Source organism: Microcaecilia unicolor, chromosome 8 (genome assembly GCF_901765095.1).
Source record: "Microcaecilia unicolor chromosome 8, aMicUni1.1, whole genome shotgun sequence".
Lineage (NCBI taxonomy): Eukaryota > Metazoa > Chordata > Amphibia > Gymnophiona > Siphonopidae > Microcaecilia > Microcaecilia unicolor.
The window spans coordinates 163,260,128-163,286,444 of NC_044038.1; the positions used below are offsets into that span (position 1 = coordinate 163,260,128).

General features: G+C 43.7%; 1 protein-coding gene across 1 annotated transcript; it reads right to left on the reverse strand.

Annotated features, from left to right (window-relative positions):
* Positions 1–26,108, reverse strand: IL12B (interleukin 12B). Its single transcript, XM_030212784.1, has 8 exons — positions 26,039–26,108; positions 20,712–20,793; positions 17,627–17,947; positions 15,569–15,689; positions 8,379–8,563; positions 5,550–5,749; positions 2,492–2,622; positions 1–609 (listed from the first exon to the last, which is right to left on the reverse strand). Exons 2-8 carry the CDS (start codon positions 20,791–20,793, stop codon positions 552–554), a joined length of 1,098 nt encoding a protein of 365 aa, XP_030068644.1. The 5' UTR covers positions 26,039–26,108; the 3' UTR covers positions 1–551.
* Positions 26,109–26,317: the final 209 nt, after the last annotated feature.

A 26,317-nucleotide genomic window follows, 5' to 3' on the forward strand; every position in this document is an offset into this window, starting at 1 on the left:
TTTACAAAGGATGTGGTGAAGTCTGGGCTTAGTGCATTCTAAGGCAGGACTTTCTCTTCCGCTAAGCCCAAATTTACCACAACGTTAATGTCGAACTTTTTTTTTTTGCAGGTTGTGTGCTAATGCTCCCATTAGCATGCGGCACCTGCAAAAAAATAATGTGGGAGCACTTATTGCCTCTATTTAGGAAGCTCTAAGTACTCCCCTGTTAATGCTGTATTATCTGGATATTACAAGCAGATCGGGGACCCACCCAACATCCGTTACACCTTAATAACAAAGGAGGTAAATAAACCTCAATAAATATGTTACAGAATAGGGTACAAAAGTTCCAGACTTTGAAAACTGTGGGTGAAAAGTTCAATTCCAAAAGAGAAAAAAAAATGACAAATAGATATGCCGTGTTCGAGCGAGGAATCTGTCTACCATAAAGCTGGAGAATGTGTGGTATTTGCCCACAGACTACTATATGATCCAGATTTACTGAGTCACGTGAAACAGTGTCAGCATATCACATGACCTAAATTAACAGGGCTATGCCGATATCCTCTTCAGCATGTTCTTTCCCTTGCCACGTTGGACTTCATCTTCCCAGGCTTCTCCTGATGTCTGTCATGGGTAGAAAGAAAACATGGAAGATGCAATTGAATATTATTTGCTATTTGTTTTTAGTATGAAGATGTTGTAAATTCCTTCTAATGAGAAGTTAATCTTTTTTGTAAAACACCTGGAGGGGCATAATCGAAAGGGGTGCCCAAGCTTTCCTGAGGACATCCTCGCAGGACGTCCCGGCGAAGGGGCGGGGAAACCCATATTATCGAAACAAGATGTGCGTCCATCTTTTGTTTCAATAATATGGTCGGGGACCCCCAAAACTTAACATTTAGGTCGACCTTCGAGATGGTCATCCTTAGAGATGGTCGTCCCCGGTTTTCGGCGATAATGGAAACCGAGGACGCCCATCTCAGAAATGACCAAATCCAAGTCATTTGGTCATGGGAGGAGCCAGCATTTGTAGTGCACTGGTCCCCCTGACATGCCAGGAACCAACCGGGCACCCTAAGGGGGCACTGCAGTGGACTTCAGAAATTGCTCCCAGGTGCACAGCTCCCTTACCTTGGGTGCTGAACCCCCCAAACCACCCCAAAACCCACTCTCCACAACTGTACAACACTACCATAGCCCTAAGGAGTGAAGGGGGGCACCTACATGTGGGTACAGTGGGTTTGTGGTGGGTTTTAGAGGACTCACATTTACCACCACAAGTGTAACAGGTGGGGGGGGGGATGGGCCTGGATCCGCCTGCCTGAAGTGCACTGCAGTACCCCTAAAAACTGCTCCAGGGATCTGCATACTGCTGTCAGGGAGCTGGGTATGATATTTAAGGCTGGCATAGAGGCTGGCAAAAAAAATATTTTAAAAGTTCTTTTTAGGGTGGGAGGGGGTTAGTGACCACTGGGGGAGTAAAGGGAGGTCATCCCGATTCCCTCCGGTGGTCATCTGATCAGTTCGGGCACCTTTTTGAGCCTTGGTCACAAGAAAAAAAGGACCAAGTAAAGTCGGCCAAGTGCTCGTCAGAGACGCCCTTCTTTTTTCCATTATCAGCCGAGGACGCCCATGTGTTAAGCACACCTCAGTCCCGCCTTTGCTATGCTTACGACATGGGAACTTTGGTTGTCCCCGCGATGGAAAGCAGTTGGGGATGCCCAAAATCGGCTTTCAATTATGCCGATTTGGGCGACCCTGGAAGAAGGATGCCCATCTCCCGATTTGTGTTGAAAGATGGGCGCCCTTCTCTTTCGAAAATAAGCCTTCTTGTATCCTTCAGGTTAAAAGCGGAAAATACATCGAGTAATACAATATAATACAAGATGAGATACATCCCATCCTCTTGTTGTTTCTCCACTCTGATCTCCAAGTGTCTAGTGGAGGAGTGGCCTAGTGGTTAGAGTGGTGGACTTTGGTCCTGAGGACCTGAGTTTGATTCCCACTTCAGGCACAGGCAGCTCCTTGTGACTCTGGGCAAGTCACTTAACACTCCATTGCCACATTGAGCCTGCCACAAGTAGGAAAGCGTGGGGTACAAATGTAAAAAAAAAGGTGTAGCTGGTTTAGATGCACTGGGATAATTTTTGATGTAAATAATTGCAGCTTGGCACAAATATCTAAGGGAGGAGTATCAGCTTCAAATATTTTGACTCTGTGGATTCTCCCATAAATCTGAGCCATTCTTATCAAATTCAAAGTAGGTTGCATGTGACTAAATTTGGGGCAAACCTCAAACCCAGTCAGGATCACCTCCAGCCTGACTGCAATGGTATTTCCTAGATTAGCTACCTCACTAATCATGAGTGAAATTCAAAACTCTCCTTTTGTGCCAGTGGCACTGAGCACCTCCAATATTGAGGAAGCTCCTACATTATGCCTAGGGAAGGGTAACTTATATTGCATTTGGCTCCCCAATCATTTTGAAATGTCAGCACCTACTTACATGGGATGCTCGAAGCTACTCCAGTTGCTCCAGAAAGAATCCCCATAACAATCCTTGGCCTGAACGTGGTATGTTTTCCTAGAGTTCCACTGGTCCAGAGTCAAACTGGTGTTGTCAACATTGTAATATTGCTATAGAAATGGAAAAACAAAATACTGAAGGAGGTTTTAGATACAAGCAGTAAGGAACATTAGACTAATCTCCTCAACCCCACCACCTGCATGACACATGTCATGCAGCGAACCCTGAGGAGGCAGCGCCATCTACTGATACATCTTGCAGAAGACACATAAGCTGATCTAGGCACTTACATTTAAGGATTAAGGTAAGGAGCTCTTTTACAAAGGCGCATTGAAAAATGGCCTGCGGTTGTATAGACGCATGTTTTGGGTACACACAGAATCATTTTTCAGTGCACCTGTAAAAAATGCCTTTTTAAAATTTTTTGCTGAAAATGGATGTGCAGCAAAATAAAACCACCATGAGATGCCTGATTGCGCCCCATGGTACTGCATTTTAACCACATTAAGCACACATGAGTGCTTACTGCAGCCTAGTAGAGGGACCCCAAAGATTGTAGTTTGCAGGTGGGTGTACTCAGTTGCAATATCTGAGCAGAGCATGTGAGGAGTGAGCAGTTGTGCATGTAATTTACAGAACACCATAAGTTTATTTATTTTATTTATTAGGATTCATTTACCGCCTTTTTGAAAGAATTCACTCAAGGTGGTGTACAGTAAGACTAAACCAAACATAAGCAATAGACAATTACGGCAGTAGAAATATTCAAATAACAATACAAAGTATGGCATAGTATACTATGTGGAGGAGTGGCCTAGTGGTTAGAGCACTGGTCTTGCAATCCAGCGGTGGCTGGTTCAAATCCCACTGCTGCTCCTTGTGATCTTGGGCAAGTCACTTAACCCTCCATTGCCTCAGGTACAAACTTAGATTGTGAGCCCTCCTGGGACACAGAAATATCCAGTGTACCTGAATGTAACTCACCTTGAGCTACTACTGAAAAAAGGTGTGAGCAAAATCTAAATAAATAAAATACTGCTTACAATGCCAACACAATATGTAATAAAACATTTTAATAGGGAGTAAGCAAAGATGGAACATATAGATAGGTAAGAGGAGTTAGAGAATAAGGTGGCTAATTTGAAGAAAGTTGCACATTCTGATATCACTGGAACTTAGACACACACACCAGCTCTGTAGTTGGTGTAAGTTTTGTCCAAACACTTACAAGCATATCTATCTTGTTAAATTAGTATTCAAGCTAAACAGCTGTGGCTGGCATTTAAAACTAATGCTGTCTATGGCATTTTAAAAGTGATCCTTTGCATCTTATTTTGCTTTGGATAGGAAGCAACACAGAATGAGAGAGAAATACAATTGATGTTTTTAGTTTTGTGTCATTATTTGCATTCAGTCTTCCACCTGCTGCTAAATGTATAACTTTCCTAGCCAGGGATTTTCAGCAGCCCTATCTGGATAGTGACGCAGAAAATCTGTCTAACAACTGCAGCACTAGGGGGCAATTGTATAAGTAATGCCTCGAGGAGGCATGGTGACAGCCGATCTTATCCCAGTGTCTGGGAGGCCAGATTTTGATATCGAATGCTGAAGAAGTAACTAACTTGCTACACACACAGACACACACAGACACAGACACAGACACAGACACACACACACACACACACACACACACACACAAGGAGTGACACCTGCTGCACATACCATAGCAGAACATGTTTATCTACTCCTAACCTACCTGACATAATATTGAAGCACCGTTCTGACACCATGAGCAACTTTCTTTAAATTAGTCCCCTTATTTTCTGACTCCTGTTACTCTTTCTTACCTCTCTATATGTTCCATCCTTGCTTACACCCTATTAAAAATGTTTCATTGTGTATTGTGTTGACATTGTAAGTAGTATGTTATGCCGTACTTTGTATTATTTTAATAATTTTACTGCTGTAATTGTCTATTTCTTATGTTTGACTTATTCTTGCTGTATACCTCCTTGAGTGAATTCCTTCAAAAAGTCAGTAAATAAATCCTGCCTCCATGTTTCTTAAGCAATTCTTGTGAATTACTGTAATCATCCCGCACCTACCTCAATCTCCACTACCCTGCCTGCAAGAACTTAGGATACAAGCTGCTCTTTGCCTTTTCATTTTGCTTCCTGTACCCTCGTTATTGGAATGCTCTCCCATCAGCGTTAAAAGAGACTACTGATCACAGCCTATTCAAGAAATCTCTGAAGACCTACCTCTGTGATTGTTCATTCTCCTCAGCAGCTTGACTCTTGCATCTCCGCCTTCCATTCCCCTTCAGTTTTTTCCCTCCCTCCCTCCCTCCCCTCCTCTACCTTTTTTTTCTCTTCTCCCCCCTCTCTTCAGCATTGCACTACTGCTATTCTGATGTACTTTCTCCTACATTGTACGCCATATAGAGCCCGCCTTGGTGGGAATATGTGGGATATAAATGTTCACGATAAATAAATAAATCAATCAATTCTATAAATAAATAAATACAAATTACACTGCATAGATATACATATAGGAGCCAAATATCACCACTATCCCCCTCACTCTATAACTTCCGCACCTAAATGTAAGCATCATTTGTGCATAAGTAGCCCTTATGCAGGTGAATGTACATTTGTAAGTGTTCGCTGAGTGCTCTAGGCACAGTCCACTTACAGGGGAATTTTATAAATGGTCCTTAAAATTGCACGTGCAAATTTGGGCAATGTGCCCACTTTGTGCGTGCAGTTTCATTGAGTATTGAGCCAATAATTGGGTGCTAGCGATCAACTATTGTCACTAATCAGCAACAATTTGGATTTACAAGTGCATCTTTCTAGGTGCTATTCTATACATTTTTTTGCGTGCAAGGGAAAAGGGGGTGTGGCCATGGGAGGGGCATGAGTGGGCCAGTGGTGTTTACTAAAGATTCTCACAGTATTAGAGAATTCAAGCCACCTCTAAGCCGCCATTGCCACCCTTCCTATAACAATCAAACAAGACAAGCTGTGACCCTTACCACTTTCTCTGTGCTCCGCTTTCGTTGACTGCCTCCATGGGTACTTCTCTTCTGCGGTTTTCCTGTTTCTTCCACCCTGACCTTAAAGGTTAGCGGGAAAAAAGTGTGTTGTGTGCTCCAGGACTCAGGATACTCCCACTGCAGTGTGACTGATTTTTTGCACAAGAAGATGCTGAGGTTTTGGGGTGGATCAGGTTTCACTGTGAATGGAAGAAACAGAGCTGTTACAGCTTTCTGCTGCTCGTCCACATCCTAGAGGAAAAGTCTAAATAATGTTATTAGCCATGCAGAATAGGAAGGTGAATGAGGGGACTCATGGCAACAGCACCATCCAATGCAATAAGGCATCCTTTATCTGTTCCTGACATAAATAACTTTCTCTCTAGGTTTCAAAACCACCTGAACTGGTTGCACCAGGCTGGCTGATGCTTTCCAGACCCCATACAAGGTGGATTAAAAGGGCTGGTTTCACTAAACTTTGTTTTCCTCCATAGCTACAGAATGGAAGGAGAGGCTTGGCCTTAAGTCACAAGGCAGACTGATCTACAAGAGGAGTGAAATCTACAAGATGGCTTGGGAAATGTTATTTAGTTATTTAATCTTATTCTTATATACTGCCTGCAAGGCCAAAAGCTATCACAGTGGAGCATTTAGGGCGTCTTTTACTAAGGCGCGCTCACATTTTTAGCGCATGCTAAAATTGTGGGCACGCTAAACATTAGAGACGCCCATAGGATTGCACTGGCGTCTCTAATGTTTAGTGCGCCTATAATTTTAGCACACGCCAAAAACGTGGGTACATCTTAGTAAAAGACCCCCCCTTAATTTCTTATATACAAAGAATAAAATACCAGACTTACAGAGAACAGCGGCAAGTGTGAAATCAGCATAATGAACCCTAAGAACTGCTGTGTTGGGTCAGAACAATGATCCATTAAGCTCAGCCAACCTTTTCTAAACCCTGCTATGCTAACTGCTTTTACCACATTCTCTGGCAACAAATTCTAGAGCTTAATTCTAGAGGCAAGGTGCACTCTCAGAAGGTTGCATAGCCATGAAGTCATAGTCACACACTCTTATAATTAGTTTTAAAAGGTTTAAAGATATTCCCAGTTTTCCAGTTCCTCTAGTACCTGTTCTTACTCTATGATGCACCATTACACAACCACAACTTGAAATGATCTAACATTGTTCGGGAAAGGGTGAATGATCTAATTGCCTTGTTCTGCCTTCAGATCTATAACTCCAAATTTATTCTTTTGTCCTTTCCTGTTTCCAATACGGACATTTGCTGCCATGCTAAGCATTTACGCTTGGAGATTGCGTCACACCTGACTCTTCTCCCCATGGTGAACATTCCCAGATGCTCTACTAAAGCTGTACAAAACTGTGCCCCTGTATTATCAAATTATAACAAATAAGTTACCAGAGTTAAACAGAGACCTGTGATCAAAGCTTTTGTAAGACCTTGAGGCCACTGATTTATAGCAGAGACATTGCCAGGCATTTTCCCAACATGATTCACATTACCAAGATGAAAGAGGGGACATAGGCAATCACCAATGCAGAACAAAGGTCCTGATGCTGTATCCAGGCCTGGGAAAGCATGGATTAGGTTGAGTTTAGTGACTTGACTGTGTCACTCTCTTGTCCCCAGGCCGGTAGAAGTTTGTTAGCCAGCCAGAGGCTCCTGACTTTGGAGTGTGTTCACTTTTTCTTTCTCAGGTTTCTTTCCCGAAGAAGAAAAAGATTGGCATAGCCTGTACTAACAGGATATGTAGCCTTGTGAGATGTTCTCTGAGTTGGGATTGGTAATGAACATGGGTACAGACATGTAATCTTCTCCTCATCTAACACTGAGCTAAGTTGCATGTATTGGTAGAGTTTTGTACATTGAAAAGTGTTATATCAAGTCATTGAAACTAAACTAATTCAGGCATTTAAGGAAATGCCTGAAAGAAAATGGCCCTGAGTACCTGAAAAGTAGGATGATCCTCCACACACCACCAAGGACACTAAGGTCCTCCCAAGGACTTTCACTAACTGCACCCTCTCCAAAAGACTTTACACAAAGTCATACCCGCAAGCAAGCCTTCTCTGGAGTAGCCCCCACACTCTGGAATGCAATGCCTGAAAGGCTCCATTTAACACAAGACTCTCTACTTCAGGAGGCAGGTGAAAGCTTGGCTCTTCAACCAGGCCTTCAATGGAAGAAATAACTAACTTGTTAGTCTCACTCACGCACACAAGGAGTGACACGGGCTGCACATACTGCAGCAGAACATGTTTATCCACCCCTACCCTAGCTGAGACAATATTTAACCATTTCTCTGACCTCATGAGCAACTTTCTTTAAATCAATCACCTTACTTTCTAACTCTTCCTACTTTGTTACCTATCTATATGTTTCATCTTTGCTTTACCCTTCACTATCAATTAAAATGTTCTATTACGTATTGTGTTGACATTGTAAGTAGTATACCATGCCATACTTTGTATTGTTTTTGAATATTTTTACTTCTGTAATTGCCTATTGCTCATCAAACATGAGCAATGTCAACACAATTTATTTATTTATTATTTATTTATTAGGATTTATTTGCCACCTTTTTGAACGAATTCACTCAAGGCGGTGTACAGTAAGAATAGATCAAACATCGCCTTGAGTGAATTCTTTCAAAAAGGCGGTAAATAAATCCTAATAAATAAAATAATAAATACATACATTTACTACTAAAAATAGAAGAAGAATGACCTCGAATCAGCCCCTGGTTTCGCACTTGTAAGGAGCTGATTGCAAGACATTAAAGAGACAGAACTTGCACTCACCAATGTTTCGGATAAAAATTGAAGTGGTAGCATTTTCATATCGCCTGCCACGAATGGCATGCAGGACAAGCGTGATTGCTTGGTTTTCCTCACCATGCAGACAGACCCCAATTTCCTGACAGTTTGTGGTATAGATTGATCTCTTCTTATCCAGTGAAGGATGTGAGCACACTACATTTCTCACTCTGGAATCAGAAAATATCAACTGCATTAACAAGGTGTAATCAAAGTTGATACAATTTCAGTGGAGGAAAGAGATAATATACACAGATTATTCAATGCTCTTTCACTGAAATAAAGCTCACAAACTTATGGATATTAATGTGCTCACTGACATACACAAATACTCAGAGCCCCCTACTGTGATGCTACAAGCAAATAATGCAACAGAAAGGTGAAGCACGATTCGTACCTTGACACAGCCCATCAGGCAAAACTCTGGTCACAGTCGGTGCAAGTGGAATATGAGAGTTGCATGAAAGCTTAAGTTAAGTTGATATGTTTTCATAACGTCACATGGTTTATAGGATCCACGAAAGCTAGTCTCACTGAAGCTTTAACAAGAGACATGGTGGAGTGTGCTCTAGAGAGGTGGGTATAATCTCTTTCAAGAGGATGCAACGTACGCCACACATCCACCATCTCAAAGGTCCCCACGCAATCTTCACAGCCTGCCACATAATGTCCCTCTTGATCTCTGTCCTTCATTTGATCTATCTAACAAAGTATCAAAGACTTCATTAAAATCCCCCCCCCCCCTCATTTCACTATGTAAGCCACATTGAGCCTGCAAATAGGTGGGAAAATGTGGGGTACAAATGTAACAAATAAATAAATAAATACTCGAAGGGGTTTTTATGCCTGTGAAGTGATTCTACCCTGAAAATCCTACCATAGTTTATTCTGTTTTACAGAAGTGGAGGAAGGGTTCTGAGGCCAGTGGCATTCATTGTCCTGCCTCGGAACAGGAAGTAACGTCCAGATGGGGGAGGGGACCGGCAGAACCGACAGCCATGCACCTACTCTGTGCACCCCCTTGCTGCCTGCACCTGGGGTGGACCACCCCCACCGCCCTGCCCTTGATGCGCTACTGCCTTGAGGCTTTTTCTCCTTGAGTTTTTTTGTACTTCAGTGAGCGTATTGATATATATACATTTGTGAGTTTTATTTCAGTGAAAGAGTATTGAATAGACTGTCAAAAAGGTGTAATGGCATTACAACCAATAAGACTCATTAACTGAACCACAGATAATGTCATCAAGAAGCCTGAAACAAAGGACTGGCATGGGTAGGGGGAATTAACAGGTTTTTAAGAATTCCAGCACTCAAGAAAGATTCATTTTCAGGATACTAGACAATGCTCTTTCTATTGCTGGTCCAAGAAATGGAATCAAATTCCTGTATATCTTAGGCTGATGACAGATACCACTATTTTTAGGAAACAGTTAAAAACATTTTTATTTACAAAATGTTTTGGTGCACTGAATTAAATTGTATCACAGCTTTAGGACTGAATAAATATCTGACCATGACAGAGAGTTATGAGTTATGAGGAGTGGCCTAGTGGTTAGGGTGGTGGACTTTGGTCCTGGGGAGCTGAGGAACTGAGTTTGATTCCCACTTCAGGCACAGACAGCTCCTTGCGTCTCTGGGCAAGTCACTTAACCCTCCATTGCCCTATGTAAGTCACATTGAGCCTGCCATGAGTGGGAAAGTGCGGGGTACGAATGTAACAAAAAAAAAAACAGAGAAAAATGAAAGCAGAGAAAGACCATATGGCCTATCCACCCATACCATCTACTATCCTTTCCCCTCCCTTAGAGATCCTATTTTATTTTTATTACATTTGTACCCCCGTGCTTTCCCACTCATGGCAGGCTCAATGCGGCTTACATGGGGCAATGGAGGGTTAGCCCAGAGTCACAAGGAGCTGCCTCTGCCTGAAGTGGGAATTGAACTCAGTTCCTCAGTTCCCCATGACCAAAGTCCACCACCCTAACCACTATGCCACTTGTCCCAACCTTTCTTAAATCAGATACAGTCTTTTGTCTCCACCACCTCCACCAGGAGGCTGTTCCACACATCCACCACCCTTTCCATGAATTAATATTTCCTTAGTTATTATTTATTGCATTTGTATCCCACATTCCCCCACCTATTTGCAGGCTCAATGTGGCCTTAGGTTACTCCTGCCCCCTTTCACGTTCATCCTTTCAATTGAAAGAGACTTGCCTGCTGTGCATTTATGCCACGGAAGTATTTAAAAGTCATATCATTTTGCCAGTTTATTTTATTTTATTCCATTTTTAACATTTTTTTTTGTTTTACTTGTAAACTATTTTTTAATTTTTAATTCAAGGTGTTTTAATTAATTTGAAGGGTTTTTTAAAAACTTTGTTTTGATTTTAGATTGTTTTGTTTTTTAGTTATTGTTTATGTCATGAGTTGATTTGTTTATATGCAGTGTTATGAATGTATTATGAATGTGTTCTGCTTTGAGAAAAGTGGAATATAAATAAACAATATTTCATTTAGGATTTTTCCTATAACTGTTTTTGGTACAGCAGTTTCTTCTTGCTTCTGTGGATTTCAGACTCAATCTAATTGCCTACTGCTCATGTTTAATCTATTCTTACTGTACACTGCCTTGAGTGAATTCCTTCAAAAAGGCGGTAAATAAATCCTAATAAATACAAATAAATAAATATATAAATAAAATCAGCCTCCATTGAGCCATATAGTGCCACATGTCTTCATTCACAACTGCCTGGGAGGGATGTCCCTGATTTTATAACCCCCACCCTTCACTTCGCACATACCTTGCAATGTTCTTAGACAGACACCATGGAAAGTGACCCCCTTCAGAGCATGTTACATATACACCCCAAGTTCGATCAGAAAGGGGTTAATTTAATAAAGTCATTTTCTCATTTATGTGGCCTCATAAAATCCCAATGGAAATACAAATACAGTGGGGGAAATAAGTATTTGATCCCTTGCTGATTTTGTAAGTTTGCCCACTGACAAAGACATGAGCAGCCCATAATTGAAGGGTAGGTTATTGGTAACAGTGAGAGATAGCACATCACAAATTAAATCCGGAAAATCACATTGTGGAAAGTATATGAATTTATTTGCATTCTGCAGAGGGAAATAAGTATTTAATCCCTCTGGCAAACAAGACCTAATACTTGGTGGCAAAACCCTTGTTGGCAAGCACAGCGGTCAGACGTCTTCTGTAGTTGATGATGAGGTTTGCACACATGTCAGGAGGAATTTTGGTCCACTCCTCTTTGCAGATCATCTCTAAATCATTAAGAGTTCTGGGCTGTCGCTTGGCAACTCGCAGCTTCAGCTCCCTCCATAAGTTTTCAATGGGATTAAGGTCTGGTGACTGGCTAGGCCACTCCATGACCCTAATGTGCTTCTTCCTGAGCCACTCCTTTGTTGCCTTGGCTGTATGTTTTGGGTCATTGTCGTGCTGGAAGACCCAGCCACGACCCATTTTTAAGGCCCTGGCGGAGGGAAGGAGGTTGTCACTCAGAATTGTACGGTACATGGCCCCATCCATTCTCCCATTGATGCGGTGAAGTAGTCCTGTGCCCTTAGCAGAGAAACACCCCCAAAACATAACATTTCCACCTCCATGCTTGACAGTGGGGACGGTGTTCTTTGGGTCATAGGCAGCATTTCTCTTCCTCCAAACACGGCGAGTTGAGTTCATGCCAAAGAGCTCAATTTTTGTCTCATCTGACCACAGCACCTTCTCCCAATCACTCTCGGCATCATCCAGGTGTTCACTGGCAAACTTCAGACGGGCCGTCACATGTGCCTTCCGGAGCAGGGGGACCTTGCGGGCACTGCAGGATTGCAATCCGTTATGTCGTAATGTGTTACCAATGGTTTTCGTGGTGACAGTGGTCCCAGCTGCCTTGAGATCATTGACAAGTTCCCCCCTTGTAGTTGTAGGCTGATTTCTAACCTTCCTCATGATCAAGGATACCCCACGAGGTGAGATTTTGCGTGGAGCCCCAGATCTTTGTCGATTGACAGTCATTTTGTACTTCTTCCATTTTCTTACTATGGCACCAACAGTTGTCTCCTTCTCGCCCAGCGTCTTACTGATGGTTTTGTAGCCCATTCCAGCCTTGTGCAGGTGTATGATCTTGTCCCTGACATCCTTAGACAGCTCCTTGCTCTTGGCCATTTTGCAGAGGTTAGAGTCTGACTGATTCACTGAGTCTGTGGACAGGTGTCTTTCATACAGGTGACCATTGCCGACAGCTGTCTGTCATGCAGGTAACGAGTTGATTTGGAGCATCTACCTGGTCTGTAGGGGCCAGATCTCTTACTGGTTGGTGGGGGATCAAATACTTATTTCCCTCTGCAGAATGCAAATAAATTCATATACTTTCCACAATGTGATTTTCCGGATTTAATTTGTGATGTGCTATCTCTCACTGTTACCAATAACCTACCCTTCAATTATGGGCTGCTCATGTCTTTGTCAGTGGGCAAACTTACAAAATCAGCAAGGGATCAAATACTTATTTCCCCCACTGTACATAGATTGACATGATGGAGCGTACTTTGCTGGTAGGTGTGTATAGGAGCAGGGTTTTGGTGTTCATAAGAACAAGAGTTGCCATATTGGGTCAGGCCGAGGGATCGTCTATCACAATGTCCTGCTTCCAGCAGCAGCCGATACAGGTCACAAGTATCTGGTAGATTCCATGTTACTTAACCCCAGGGATAAGCAGTGGCTTTCCTCAAATCTACCGTAATAATGGTTTATTCAGTTTGCAGGGCTCACAAGTACACATATAGATTTTAAAATCACTAATTTATGTGCATACTTAAATAATCTAGACACGGACATTTATACCTGCTCGACCAAAATATAAACGCCCAGGCCTGCAATGTTGTTGCAATTTCTGCAGCTATCACTATTATTTTGTAAAGATATATAGGCATATATGTGTCTTTATAAAAGAGGCACCTACTTACCCTGATTAAACTAGGTGTCCCCTACAACACAACGAAACCAATGCTCGTAATGGTCATAAAATAACTCTTCCTCTACGATTCCCTAACGCATCTGTCACACATGAACCTTGTTCTACCACAAAATCGCTTTGTATTTGTTCATACCGGAATTGGTGAACACCTTACGGTACAATGTAAGCCACATTGGGCCTGGAAATAGGTGGGGAATACAAATGTAACAAATAAAATAAATAAAAAATAAAATTATCTTCCACATGCTCCATTGAGTAATGGCTGGGACTCTCCCTCCCTCACCACCCAGGGGCTCTGAGCAGTGTTACTGAAGCATCTACAGCCCAGCAGATCCAGGAATAGAAGACTTCACAGAGGAGCTGACCTGGACCCTCCACGTGGCAGCGTACCCCTCTGCTATGGAGCTACTTGATTCCCCCCCCCCCCCCCCTGAAATGATTAAAGCACTTGCAGGGTATTTCACAATGTAATAGAGCTAAAGGACATGAATTGAGGTTGAAGGGGGGCAGACTCAGGAGTAATGTCAGGAAGTACTTTTTCATGGAAAGGGTGGTGGATACATGGATTACCCTCCTGCGGGAGGTGGTGGAGATGAAAACAGTAATGAAATTCAAACATGCATGAGATAAACACAATGAAATCCTGTTTAGAAGGAATGGATCCACGGAATCTTAGCAGAGATTGGGTGGCAACACTAGTAATTGGGAAGCAAAACCAGTGCTGGGCAGACTTCTACAGTCTACGCCCTGATCGTGACTGAATAGATAGGGATGGGCTGAAGTGAAAATTTTAAGGGGCTTCGACTTTAGCTTCAGAACTTTTAGTACAGGAAGAGTGCTGGGCAGACTTCTACAGTCTGTGCCCTAAGAATGGTAGGGACAAATCAAACTCAGGTATACATATAAAGTATTACATACCATGTAAAACGAGTTTATCTTGTTGTTGGGCAGACTGGATGGACCATACAGATCTTTATTTGTCATCATTTACTATGTTACTAAGTAATTCTTTGATCCTCATTACAGAGTTAAATGATTGTCCCGCTATTGCATATGTTCTTTGGATATGGAACAACTCTATAACATCACAAAACTATTCTCTCAGTCCCCACCACAAAAAGAAATCATTATTAATAAGTTTTAAAAAATATACCACTAACCAAACCATAGAGTTTATGAAGAAGGATTTGCCATCTCTCTATCTTTGTTCAGTATAGCAAAGTACAATGAAGAGTCCATTGCCTTGCCAGAAAGGCCATCTCTGATTTGATGCTCCCTGCCCCCACCTTTTTCCAGCTTTTTCCTCACCCAGGATCCTTTGCTTGTCCTCTCGCCTTCCCAGCATGAATCTTTCCTATCAGCAGGAGAAGACTGTCTTAACCCTGCTGGCTTCACTCGAATTAGAACTACAAGGAGATCCGATACTTTCAGAGAATCTATTGACATCGTGTGTTCAGACTTCAGATTGAAGCCAGACTGAGGAGACAAACATATGAAGTGTAGCCCTCCTTCTCCCAGTGCAATGGAGGGTGCAGCCAGGAGGTATTGCTCTTATGGGTGGGGGGAGGAGTCAGGCAGCTGGAGTAGAAGTTAAATGCCCTTGTGTGGAACAGGAAAAGACCCATGCAGGTTGATTTGCCCTAGATGAGTAGCCTATTGGTTAATGCAGTGGGCTTTGATCCTGGCAACCTGGGTTTGATTCCCACTGCAGCTCCTTGTGACCTTGGGCAAGTCACTTCACCCTCCATTGCCCCAGGTACAAAAAACCCCCCAAACTTAGATTGTGAACCCCCAAGAGACAGAGAAAATACCTATATATAATGTGTACAGCACTGCGTACATCTAGTAGCACTATAGAAATGATTATTATTAGTAGTAGATTCTGCATCCCTCAGGGTTAGCCCTGCTTGCCAAAGTAAAATAGAATTATCTTTTCCCCTCAAAGGTGTACTATGCAGATGGAAAAGCTCAGATCCTTGAGGGCCACAAATCATGTGGGTTACCAGGATGTCACTAATGAATATGAATGAGAAAGATTTGCATGCTCACTGCTTCAACTGTGTGAAAACCTGACTAGTTTATAGCCCTTGAGGATTCGAGGTCCCCTACTCCTGGTATAATACCAAAGCTATGTTTCACCTGGAAGCACAGACATACAAAACTCGGGCTTACCCTTCTTCAACTTGCATTACAACCATTTCTTCATGTTGCTCCTTTCTTTCCGTTACTTGCCAATAACAGGTGAAGTTCCCGCTGTAGGTCTTCGCTTCACAATAAAAAAATGTTTTTGTGTCTGTAATCATAAAAAGGAGATTCATGACCCCTTTTCTCTACTTTTCAGATCACCAAGCTCCCCATCAGTTCCCTTGCACCAGGGAGATGCCACTCCCTGGTACAAGATAAGCATACCACACCATTGGACGAGTCACAAGCCCTGCTCTGTCAAATGTGAACTAGTTTTGATAGAAAATAGAACATTTCTCGTCTAACAAACTGTTGATCCACTAATAGTGAGGATGATTTTTAGACAGAAAGCTAAAATTTCCGGATCACAGCACTATAATATCCCTAGGGACAAGGCTGCTGAAATCCAACTTTGGAAGTGGTGAGGGAAGGTGATTAATTTGTGAAAAGGGATGCTTATTTCCTTACTAGTGCCTCTGCTTCCCCAACTGGATAGCATATAGAATCTACATAGAAGAATGAGTACAGTAGGGCGCAAACAGTAGTACTCCCCTACTGAAGTGATCAGAATGGTAGAATCCAAAGTGTGTCCATTAGGGAGCAGAGGTGTCCTTGGGAATAGCTGGAAGGGGAGAGAAGGAAAAGTAGGTGTTTTCTATTTATCCTGTATGGAGACAGCCCATGGAGATGTCTCATCTTTCTGGAAGCTGGTGACTTTGTGGAGGATTAGCAAACTGCTGTCTCATCCAATGAAGTCACCCTGGGACAATGGAACCTATCTCTAGTTCTAAGTTCAGAAGCAAACATCTGAATCTACTGAAAACAGAGGACCCAGCAGAGGAATTTGGCAGTGCTGCTGCTTGCATCTATTCACTGTTGCAAACTGTTCTTATTGTTTCAGTCTGTACAAAAAGGAGAAAGGCTAAAGCTACCTAAACCAGGAGTCTTCACTCCCATTCCTCGAGGACCACCAACCGGTCAGGTTGTCAGGATGTCCCTAATGAATTTGCAATAGAGAGAGTTGCATGCCTACTGCCTCCATTATATGCAAATATCCCTCATATGTGTTCGTTAGGACGATCCTAAAAACCTGACTTGTTGGTGGTCTTCAAGGACTTGGAATGAAGACCAAGGACCTAAACAGTGCTGCATCCAGGAGTCCCCGTGAATTCCAGGGGTGGAGAGGAGAAAGAAGTTTCAGAAGAAAGATTTGAGCTTTGAAGTACCAGGTACCAAAGAAAGCCCTTGGATTGCCAGGGAACCCACTCAGAATCAAGAGGGAGCCCCACTACACTCTTCTGGGATGAAGGATGTCCCAGAAGTGTTTTAAACAGAAGATCTAAACCCTTGTTCTTTTCTTCTCTACATTTGTGTTGTAATACTGCTTCTTACTCTGCTTCCTAGTTCCGCTGTTATTTCTCCAATAACTCCTGTACATGCACATCTCGTTCTATTAAATTGTAAAACTCTGGGCTGTCATCAAGAGTCTGAGGCAGAGTGAGAGAGACCATGAGGGTTGGAGGGGAAGAAGGTGAAGAGGGAGAAAGAGAAAGAGAAGGCAAGAGAAGAGATTGCGGGAGAGAGATCACACATGTCAAAGAACAGCCTTAGCAATTATTTAACAACAGTTTGATTAAAAGTAATTGACCAAGGCCAACCAAAACCTCAGATTTCAATGAAACTCAGTCAACTTGTCATGTATTTTCCTTTTTGTTTTGCAGTTTGTTTCAGGTTTTCTGGATAGAGATCAAGAGAAAGAATAATGAAACAAGACGGAGAGAGAGAGGGGGGGGGGGGGGAGAGTGTCTGATAATGTCCATTTTTAAACTAGAAAACTGCTTTGCTAGGCCCAAATTGAGCTTTCAAATGTTTGTTTATTTTGTTTTTGTAAATAGTGCCTAATACTTGCAACATAGCACACATTATTTTCATAAAATGAAACAGGAGAAAAAAAAAAAAACCCAGCATTTTGCGGGGAAATTCCATTTCATTTCAGAAATAAATAAAACAGCTCTTTTAGTAAGCGTTGATAAGATCAATTAATACCTAAAAACTCTTTGAGAATTTGTTTAGAGTTAGCTCCTCTTATGTCGATGATCTCATTTATTAACAGATTGCTGTAGTGTAAGACTTCTCGTTTCTCATTCCGGCAAGTGAAGTTGCCCCCATCCAGGAAGTCATTGACATGGGCTTGGTGCTCTGTGCCATATCCAACTGTCTTACGGGACTTGGAATTTGATTTATCATGGTTCAAGCTTTGCTCCCAGTGGATATTGGAGTTTTTTTGCTTTTCAGATGCTTCACACTTGAGTATAACAGTTTGAATCGGTCTCTCTCGTCTTGACATGTCGATATCTACAACATAAGCTGAGGAGAGGAGTTACAAATCAGAGGTGAGGGGTCATTCTGTGCTTTTCTCTTCATTGAGGAGAACATGGAGAAGGGCTCACCAGCACAAAGTATTATCATGTATGGCTAGCAGAGAGCTATTACCATCAGAGCCTAGTGCTGGGAGCATGGACACCTTGGTTTGATCTCCAACTCAGCACTCATTGTGTGTCCTAGAGCAAGTCACTTAGGGGTCCTTTTATAAAGCGGTGGTAAGCCAATCATGGGCTTACCGCTCGCTAAAATGGAAGTACTGCCGGGCTACTGCAGCAGCCCAGCAGTAGTTCCTACCCCCATCACGCGTCATATCCAGCGCTACAAAAATATTTTTATTTTTGTTGCGCCAGAGTGTACCCAGCGGTAATCGGACAGTGCTGTATGCTGCCCAGTTTTCGCCAGGTTAGCGTGGGAGCTCTTACTGCCACCTCAATGTACCTAGATTATCAATCAATAGTTTCCAATGCTTACACCATTCAACTAGACTGTTTTGTAAAGATGCCCAAAAGTGCTCCCCTTCAATTATCTGATGCATCTTTGCAGTCCAGTCAGAAATGCTCATCAAGCTCCGCAGTTTGCTTTTATGTTCCTACCATGTTATATGTCTTATGTAAAAATCAATACAAATTTAAAGAAAAAGTGAAAAAAAGATATATATCTCATACACACACACACAATCACATACACACATTAACATTACAAATAATGTAAGACACCAAGGAGGAGATTCTATACATGGCACCTAAAAAATTGGCGCTGAAATCAGTGCCGACTTAGTGTATTCTACAATCGGCATCTAGATTTAGGTGCCAATTATAGAATACTAGTAAAAAAGGCCCGCTTCTGACACAAATGAAACGGGCGCTAGCAAGGTTTTTCTCGGAGTGTGTATGTTTGAGAGAGAGTGTGTGTGTGAGAGATGGAGTGTGTGTGTCAGAGAGAAAATGAGAGAGAGACAGAGACAGCGTGTGTGTGTGTTTGTGTGAGAGAGAGTGTGTGAGAGACAGAGTGTTTGTGTCTGTGTGTGTGAGACTGTGTGTGTGTGACAGAGAGATAGAGTGTGATAGACAGGGAGTGTGTCAGAGAGAGTGTATGTGAGAGACAGTGAGTGAGTGAGTGTGAGCCCCCACCCCCCCTCTCGCAGTCCCCCTCCCCACCCCCACCTCTCTGGTCTCAGGACCCCCTCCCCACCTCCCTCTCCCCTGCCCCCCCTCCAGCCATCCATGTCCAGCGACCCTCCCCTCCCCCCTCCAGCTACCCATGTCCAGCGACCCTCCACTCCCCCCCCCCCCCCCCCGGCGCATCAAACCCCCTCGCCACCCGCAGCTGCCAGTGGTAACACTGTCCGGCCGCTGTTGCTTCTCCTGTTGAGCAGCAGCGGCCGGTACAAAAAGAAAAAAAGTGATAAATGTTTTTAAACCCAGCCCAAATCATTCACAAATGCCCGAGTCTTGAAACGCAGTCTCTGCAGCCGCTCCTCCTCTCGCCTGTCACGTCGCTGCGCTCCTCCGGGGTCTTACTCCAGTGGCAGTGACGCGGAGGTGAGAGGAGGAGTGGCTGCAGAGACTGCGTTTTAAGACTTGAGCATTTGCGAATGATTTGGGCTGGGTTTAAAAACATTTATGTTTTTTTTTCTTTTTGTAGTGGCCGCTGCTGCTCAACAGGAGAAGCAGCAGCGGCCAGACAGCGTTACCAGTGGCAGCTGCAGGTGGCAAGGGGGTTGATGTGCGCGGGGGGGGGAGGGGGTGTTTGATGTGCCGGGGGGGCTTGGGTGATGCGCCAGGGGGGGGGTCTGTGGTGCCGCGCTTGTAGTTTTTTCATGTGCCACTCCCTGCCACTTGCTCTGAAGTGGCAGGGAGCGGTGCACTGACAGCTGATTCCCAGGCAGGGGGAGGAGTAGGGAAACACGTGTGTTTCCCTACTCCTCCCCCTGCCTGGGAATCAGCTGTGAGTGACATCATTCTGGCTACGGAGCCTAGCTCAGCAACTCCAGGAGCCACGGACACAGGCAGTCCCACATTAGAACGTTGGTGGTGAGAATTATTATATAGGATGCTGAGTTGATATTTTAGCACCTAAATCTACATGCATCCATTTACACCAACTAAAACATGGCGTAAATCCCAGCGCACAGATTTAGGTACACTGGGCCATATTCTATAACAAGGCGCCTAAATTTCAGAATGCCCATTTCCCCACCCATAACCATGCTCCTTTTTGCCTGCGCACGTTAGAAGTTGGATGCACATCATGACAGAATACACTTAGCGAGTTTTGTGCCTAAATTTTAAGTGCCAATTAGTGCTCATTATTGCTTGTTAAGTGCTGATATCAGCGCTCGGTAGCTTGTTAAGCCAATTAAGTTACAAGTGGTGTTATAGAATCCATGCCAATCTCGGCGCCTAAATCTAAACGCACAATATAGAATCTGGGGGCTAGAGCCCTGTTTACTAAACCTCTCTAGAGGTGCGTTAGCATTTTCAGCATGCGCTAAACATTAGTGCACGCTAACCGTGTCGATGCCCATAATATTTCTATGGGTATCTGCATGGTTAGCAAGCGCTAAAAAGTCTAGCGCACCTTAGTAAACAGGATCCCAAAGATCCTCAGCTTAGGAAGGATCTAATGCAGTTTTTAACATTGTTAAACAAGATGTGGAATTGAATTTCTAAAGTGACCTGGTGAGATGTCATTTTATACTTTTACCTATAGCACAAGAGGATTGGAGGAGATGTAAGTTACTTACTGTTGTTCTTCAGTTTCCATACTGCTTCGAGAGGAATTGCAAACAGGACAAGGGACAGTAGGATGAATGGTGAATGAACCATCTGTAAGACAGGAGGCACAAGGCACCTTATCAGTCAAGACCATGGGCTCACAGGGTGCAACTGAATCAGTTCTATCAGCCTCCCAGTCTCTCATGTACAAAGCAATCCATACATACTGCAGGTTTCCTAGGCGTTTTACTTTAAAATATAGAAATAAAGGTTAATTACTAAAGCCAAAAAGAGAATATAAAGTGATACCTTGTTATAGGACTAACTTAGGGGTCCTTTTACTAAGGTACGCTGAAAAATGGCTTGCGGTAGTGTAGGCACGGGTTTTGGGCCAACGCCGATCCATTTTTCAGCGCGCCTGTAAAAAAGCCCCTTTTAAAAATTTTATTTTTATTTTTATTTTTTAATTAATTTTTCAAATTTATACATCAAACAAACTTGGCAAGCTTGTAAAGAAACCTTTTAAAAGTTTTGCCAAAAATGGATGTGCGGCAAAATCAAAATTGCTGCGTGTCCATTTTGGGTCTGCGACCTTACCGTCAGCCATTAACCTAGCGGTAAAGTCTCATGCAGTAATCGGGCGGTAATGACCTACGTGCACCAAATGCAACTTAGTGCACATCTGATACGCGCCTCCGAAAATAAAAAAATATTTTTCGGCCATACATACCCCCTTCCTCAGAGATACTAGCTCCTGAAAGCTAATCAAAATGTGTGTTGTCAATACCAAAGAGTCATCTTATATTCATTCTTTTGTGGTTGTTTTTATTTACTTTCCTTTATTTCTATGTATTCAAGTGGACTAACAAGTGGAGGAGTAGTCTAGTGGTTAGTGCAGTGGACTTTGATCCTGGGGAACTGAGTGCGATTCCCACTGCAGCTCCTTGTGACTCTGGGCAAGTCACTTAACCCTCCATTGCCCCTGTCCCTGGTACAAAATAAGTACCTGAATATATGTAAACCGCTTTGAATGTAGTTGCAAAAACCTTAGAAAGGCAGTATATGAAGTCCCATTTCCCTTCCCTATAATCACTAATCAGTTTTTGCAGCTGTCCGACTGGTACTGCATCTAGGTTTGTTTGACCAGTGTTTTAGCCCTGAAAAAAGCCACAGTAAGATGACTGAAACATTACTGAAGCCAACTCAGATGCAGAACCAGCCGGACAGCTGCAAAAGCCACAACACCAGCCTAGGAGAACACAAAAATCAGTTAACAGGTTCTAGATCTATTTGGTACTGCTTTAATGTGAAATACCCAAAATGCAACACACTCGTTTGCAAAAAAGAGTAGGACCCATAAAGCATCCAAGCAAAGCCCACAGGGATTTTGACTTTTTGCATGTTTGTTTTTTTTCTAGGGTGATCCCTCATGCATAAGACCAAAGCACACAAATCTAATCAAACCATCACAGAGCAGCGATTCCCTTATATGGTCTTTAGCCCCGCCCAGCGCATCCCAGGATGCACTGGGAGGGGCTGGGCGCCGCCATTTTGCGGCAGCGTCAACCCAAGGGAGAGGAGGGAGGCAGGCTACCTCCCTCCTCCAACTAAGGTAGGGGGGCCAGGAGGGGGTTCTTTTTAACGGACACTTTTTAAGCGGCCACTGGACCACCAGGGACCATTTTCTGGAGGTTTGGGGGGGGGGGCTGGAGACCCACCGGATCTCCAGACCTCCCTGAACCTGGGGGGATGGGATCATTGGGAGGACAGGGCTCACCATTCCTCCCCAATGATCTGCAAACCCTAATGCTAGCTTGGAGCTGGCGTAGGGTTTGCCGCAGCCAGCGACCCAAATTTTGGCGCGCTGACCGCTGATCATTGGCGATGAATGTGCTAAGCCCTGTTTAGCATGCATTAGCATGCTACTTGCGCAAAGAGCCCTCGAGTGCATTGTTTCACGCGCTCGAGGGCTCTGATCATGGGCGCTAGCAAACGCCGGTGCTATTATGGCGCTAGCAGCCTCTAGCGCCGAGATTTGTTTTTGATCATCTGCCTGTTAGGGACTCTTTTATTAAAGCTTAGCATACACTAATGGAATTAGCGCACACTAGGGGGACATTTTACAAAGCAGCAGAAAGCCCAACCCGTATGCTAATCTGAAGCTACCTTTAGGTCCCTCTCTCATTATTCATACCTCATCCCTGCCCTTGTAAAGAATGCCAGGGCTCTAGAATGGAGGAGTAGCCTAATGGCCAATGCAATGGGCTGAGAATCTGGGAGCCAGGTTCAATTCCCACTACAGCTCCTTATGATCCTGGGCAAGTCATTTCTCTCCACTAGACCAGGTACAAACGCATGCTGGTTTTAATTTTGCCGCATGTCCATTTTTGGCCCCCCCAAAATGCTTTTTTTCCGGTTGTGCTAAAAAATGGCCTGCGCTGGTGTAGGCGCATGTTTTCGACGCACGCAGGTCCGTTTTTCAGCGGGGGGGGGGGGGGGGGGGGGGGGGGGGGGAAATGGACCTGCTGCATAATTAAAACCAGCGTGTGTTCATTTTCGGCCTGAGACCTTACCGCCACCCATTGAGTTAGCAGTAAGGTCTCACACGCAAACCGGTGGTAATCATCAGCATGCGTAAACTGCTGATTACCGCCAGGTATTTTCTACCACGTTTTGGACGCGCGTCAAAAATGCAGTTACCACCCGGAGCACTGTTAGTTGGGCGGTAGTTCCAATTCGACACACGTTGGACACACGTAGGCACTTACGCGCCTTAGTGAAAGGGCCCCTTAGACTGTGAGTCCTCTAGGAACAGAGAAAGTACCTGTATATAATGTGTGACCATCTCCAGTTACAAAAAATGCAGGTGCTGGAGGTCATTCCAGCCCCGGTGCACACCCATTTCCCACACTAGGGAAAATTGGCCCGTATTTTTTAGCACAGCGCTAACCCGGTGGTAATCAGGCAGCATCACATGCTACCCAGGTACCACTGAGTTAGCTCAGGAGCCCTTACAGCCACCTCAATAGGTGGCGGTAATTGCTCCCTCTCTCATGGCCATGATTATTTTCAGGCTTTTTTACCCACTGCGGTAAAAAGGGCCTCAGCCCACAGCAAAAATGGTCCCCGCCGCAAGGGCCAGGCCCTTTTTACCACAGCTTGGAAAAAGGACCCCTAAATGCCAAGAAACCCATAGGTATAAAATGAGCTTCTTAGCATTTGGTGTATGCTAATTCCATTAGCGCACACTAACCTGTTTAAAAAGGCACACCCTACTGATCCAACATAAATGCCTGATCTCTGCAACACAACAAAAATAAAGTACGTAATGGACATATCACAACTCTTCTGCTATACGATGCCCTAATGTGGATGTGCCACATGAACTTTATCTTACCACAACATCACTTTGTATTTGTTCACACCGGAGTCTGCAAACGCCTCTCCGATACTATGTAAGCCACATTGAGCCTACAAATAGGTGGGAAAATGTGGGATACAAATGCAACAAATAAATAAATAAACCCTTAGTAAAGGGCAATAAGCCCTTAACATGCTAAACCTTTCGAGGTAAGGGGGCGTGACAAGATGGTGGCGTAGTCGGAAGTTGAGAGAAACGCTCTGCTGAAGCTGAATTCTAACATGGATTTTCCTGAGAACTATGCCGCATACTAAGCGTAAGGGGACGGTGAGACTGGTTCCCCCGCCCACCTCAACCTCCTCGCCGATTCAGTCACGCATTGAGCATTTCCTCACAACGACACCCCAAACACCAGGGAAAATGGAACCCTTAGCGGGGATATTCAGAGAAGGAGAATCCCCGCAGTGTGAGGAAATTTCCCTTACACTTCCAGCATTGCTGTCTCCTCCGTGCCCGGCGACGACGGCTGCCCTAGAGATGTCTCAGCAAGCTGACGGAAATATGGCGGGCGTGCCACCGAGTGAGGGACTAGCGCAGCCAAGGTCTGAGATAAAAACCTCGGAGAAAATACCGGAGGTAAACCTAGAGACGATATGGCTGAAGTTGAGTAAAATGGATTCAACTTTACAAAAGGCATCAGGTGAAATTGCTGTCTGAAGAATTAAAATCCACAGTAGAATCGGTTAAACAAGAAATAGCGGTAAAAGTAAAAGACCTACAATATGATGTTGAACAATTGCAACAATTTAAAGTTCAAACTATAAAGGACAGTGTAGATCTGCACCGGAAAACTGAACAGATAGAAAACTTTAACCGACGGTTGAATTTACGACTTTTGAATTTCCCTAAACTCCCTGGAAATACTCCAATTGAATTATTTAAAAGATATTTGAATGAGAATTTGAAATTACCTCTTGAAGCAATTCCTCCTTTAAGTAAAGTTTACTACATTCTAAATTCCAGGAGAGATGAAGGAAAAACGGGAGACGCAATAAAAACAAATATTGATTTGAATTTGAATAATATTTCAGCACTACTGGAACAATCTTTAGACTCTTCATCAGAAAGATCTACGTTAATTGTGTCACTTGTATTTGAGCAGGATTTAAACTCCATAATGAGACTTTACTTTAAGAATGCAATTACTCTTTTTGGAGGTGAAAAAGTTTGGATATTCCCTGATGTAACAAAACAAACCCAACAAAAAAGGAAATTATTTTTAGCTATGAAGAAAAGGACATTGGAGGTGGGGGGATCCTTTTTTTTTTAGCTTATCCATGCAAATGTATAGTAAAGATGGGTATGACAAAATGTGTTTTTTACTCACCAGATCAGCTAAAATCCTTTCTAGATGCTAAACAGCTGAAATAACAACTCATTATAAATATTTTGGGGTGCAATGCTGCTAACTACTACTACTTATCATTTCTAAAGCGCTACTAGACATATGCAGCGCTGTATACTTGAACATGAAGAGGAGTCTGACGTCGTTGTACGTTGTACGTGCTGCGACGTCAGACTCCGAAGTGGATTTCAACAGCGCCGCCTATCCCAGCAGCACGGCCACGGAGGCCGAAGATGAATTTTAAACAGCGCGGGGCGGCTGGCGGGGGTTTGGGGTCCCCCGCCGGCTGAAGAAGAAGTTTTGAAGGCAGCGGCAGGTGGAAGCAGACCGCGGCTGGCGGGGGTTGGGGTCCCCCGCCAGCAAAAGTAAGAACGGCAGCGGGGGAGGGTTGGCGGCGGGAGGGGGGTGGAGAGACTAAGTCATTGGTGGCGGTGGGGGCTCGGCGGTGGGGGCGGCGGCGGCGGGGGGGGGGGCGCTAAAATGTGCCCCCTCTCTCTGGCTCTGGCCCCCCCTACCGCCGGAGTCCAGATACGCCCCTGCCTATGAGCACTGACCAGACCAATGCTGACCCAGAGAAAGCCTGTTTTTACCTCTGCGTGTCACCTATAAGATGTTGCTTCTTCTGCTTCCTTGGGGTTTATCTCCAGAATGCGTTACTTGCTTTTATTCTGGATGCCCTATATATAAATGAAACCAAACATTTGTGGAGGAGGAGAAGGAGGAAGAAAACCTCAGAAAAATATTACATCACTTTTTTATATATAGCACAAGACAGACAAAACAAATCTTATGATTGTGAGATTCACTTCAAAGAGGAAATTGGTTGAATAAACTTTAGATATAACGACAGAGAATTTTCTTTTCTTGTT